A 2,676-nucleotide genomic window follows, 5' to 3' on the forward strand; every position below is an offset into this window, starting at 1 on the left:
AATACAGAGACACAAATGCACACTCTGAGCTTTGTTGTTGAAGGTTCACTCTGCCATTTTGTATGACTTAATAGGACTGCAATTTGAACATTTGATGTAAGTATTCATGCAACAAGCAGCTAAAATCCCTCTGCTTTCTTTGCCTTTTCAGTACAAGCAAGTGGAGCAATACATGTCCTTCCACAAGCTTCCAGCAGACATGCGGCAGAAAATCCACGACTACTATGAACATCGCTACCAAGGCAAAATCTTTGATGAGGACAACATCCTGAGTGAACTCAACGACCCTCTCAAAGAGGTGAGACTGCTTCTCTCTTGAGAACCTAAACTGAATTGAGAAATTGTTTATTTTACCAAGCAAAATTTATTGAGACTTTTTGAGAGTGTACATTTGAAGGTTTTTATTTTTGGAACAGGTAAAAAATACATCTTAAATCCATAAAAAAGATGAAATTCTTAACAGGAAAGCTGTCACACAGTGGTTTTAGTTTGGGAACATGAATGAGTTCATTCCCTTAAGATGAAGAGTGAATCTTCGTTTGGCACCTTAAAGTGAGCAGGAACTGGAACTGAAAACAAAACACTTCTCATCTCATTTTACAAGGTCAAAGAAGGAAAAACCGCTTAACGGATTCTCCTCAGCATCCTGGGTAAACCCAGACTGAGCATTTGTCAAGATGTGAAAATATTCTGCACAGAACTGTTACCTGAGCCTCACTGTCACTTGTGATAAACAACCTGAGCTCCAGATAACAACCACTCTTTTATTTACAATGTTTACAAGCCTTCAGTGTAGCACAGATACACAGCAGTATTCTGTATAGTATTCACAAAAAGAGGTAATGAGAAGGAATATTGGAAGTTTATTGTAAAGTCAGTAGACCAGTTGTTAAATTGTAAAGTCAGTACCCAGTTGTTAAATTCCTTTCTGACCTCATATCAGCAGATTATGTTGGTAATAAAGCATAGGTAGATGGGAGAGGAGAGGAGTATAAAGCAAAGCATGCGTAGGAATCGTGACTGTCTCTCACGCAGCCCCATTAAGTCACCATGCAGTGCGGTGGGGAGTTTGCAAGGTTTTAGACACTCACGGGGAGGTGCAGGGATTTAAAGGTATGGCTTAGTACAAATAAACATCTTCCAAGCTTATTGGTCCACTGTGCACAGCAAGCAAAATTAAAATCTACATAGAGACAGTGTTGCAGGATAAAAGCTATGCCCGTGGGACAGACAGAAAAAACTGAGTTGTGCGGGAGCAAAGCAGGGCACATAATTTCACTGAATGTCTGTTCTTAAGATATGTCAGTTATGACAGGTATGTGGCTTATTTATTCCCAGTCTCTAAAAATTAAGCTTTTTGTCTGAACATCCATTAGAGGATTAGGTCACCTGAGGGTTGATTGTTATTTCCATAATTACTGTCATAGAAGCATGTGTGATTATGTAATTTTGTTACAGTTTTCAAGAAACCCAATGAAAAACATACAAAATCAGAAGCAGCTTGAAAGTGTGGCTTAGAACATGTCAAAATTGTACAGTGAGTAAAAAAAACAAGGAAAATACTTTGCTTTAAAAGATTACTGAATGCTGCATCCATCAACAACTAAGCCAGGTTTTAGCTAGATCATTTCCGGTACCTACACCCCACCGCTCACCTCTTCTAATCTCTGACCATCCTTTGAAAAAGCTAGATGAGTAATGCCAACCTTCATGCGAGTGACAGTGACACCTCCTTAAATGAGCTTGCTTTTGCCAACTCCTGTAATCATATCAGAATGTCCAGCACAATTTTGGGGGTGCTGACTTATAAGTCAATTTGGGATCAGAATCAGCTCCACTTAGCAGCACTCAGACTCACTTTCGGCCAAAGTAGGGCCGTGAAATCAGCCCAAGTATACTTTAACTGATTCTGGCATTTCATTCATCACAAGTCTTGCATGAGTCTGTCAAACAGGTGTGCCAGAATGAGCCTGCTCAAGCAATTATGACTGCCTGGGATTCACATGACAACCTTGTTTCAGTGGATTAAACCGCTTTGGGTTTGGTGTGTAGGTCAAAGGTAATCATGCTTACAGCAAAGTTCTCAGTTAATCATCTTGGTGTGCAGCTATTGACAATGGTAGAATTAATTCAAAATTCATCTGCTGAGACGTGAAACTTAACATCAGTGTTTTTTTTTGCTACATTACTGTGTCTACAGATTCTCTCCAAGAACCCTTTACTGGTTTCTATTTGTTTTGGTAGACTATGGAAATGTACTTGCAGTGAATTCACATGTGATTGACCAAGGTAATCCATCACATTGAACAGTTTGTGGCTGCGCTGCAGCTGTGGGCAGAAACCACTGGAAAACCTCTGCACGGTGTTGCTTTCAAGGACGCTTCAACATAATTGATTGTTTACTGCCAAAAACATTGAATTAAAAAGCTCTGAGGAATATCTGGTCAACAAAGACGCACAAGCAAAGATGTACTCAAAGAAAGGGAAAAGAAAAATTGCATTATGTGGTTTGCTATGCAGCAGCTATGTTTAAGGTAATACAGTACAGCAGGGGCTGTTTGTATCTCAAACAGTGTTACATTTCTGCAAGGTGATTTATAAACACCATGCAGTATGTAATGGGCTGAAATAACATAACAGCCAGACTATTTTGCTGTTCTCTCTCTCTCTCTCTCT

At 39.5% G+C, this 2,676-nt stretch overlaps 1 protein-coding gene across 1 annotated transcript in view; it reads left to right on the plus strand.

The window, feature by feature from the left end:
* Positions 1-2,676, plus strand: part of hcn1 (hyperpolarization activated cyclic nucleotide-gated potassium channel 1) — a 66,840-nt gene that overhangs the window by 47,807 nt on the left and 16,357 nt on the right. Inside the window, exon 5 of the mRNA XM_032540306.1 lies at positions 152-298. Coding sequence (XP_032396197.1) covers positions 152-298 — 147 coding nt within the window. The remainder of the gene's footprint in view (positions 1-151; positions 299-2,676) is intronic.

This window comes from Etheostoma spectabile, chromosome 16 (assembly GCF_008692095.1).
Source record: "Etheostoma spectabile isolate EspeVRDwgs_2016 chromosome 16, UIUC_Espe_1.0, whole genome shotgun sequence".
NCBI lineage: Eukaryota > Metazoa > Chordata > Actinopteri > Perciformes > Percidae > Etheostoma > Etheostoma spectabile.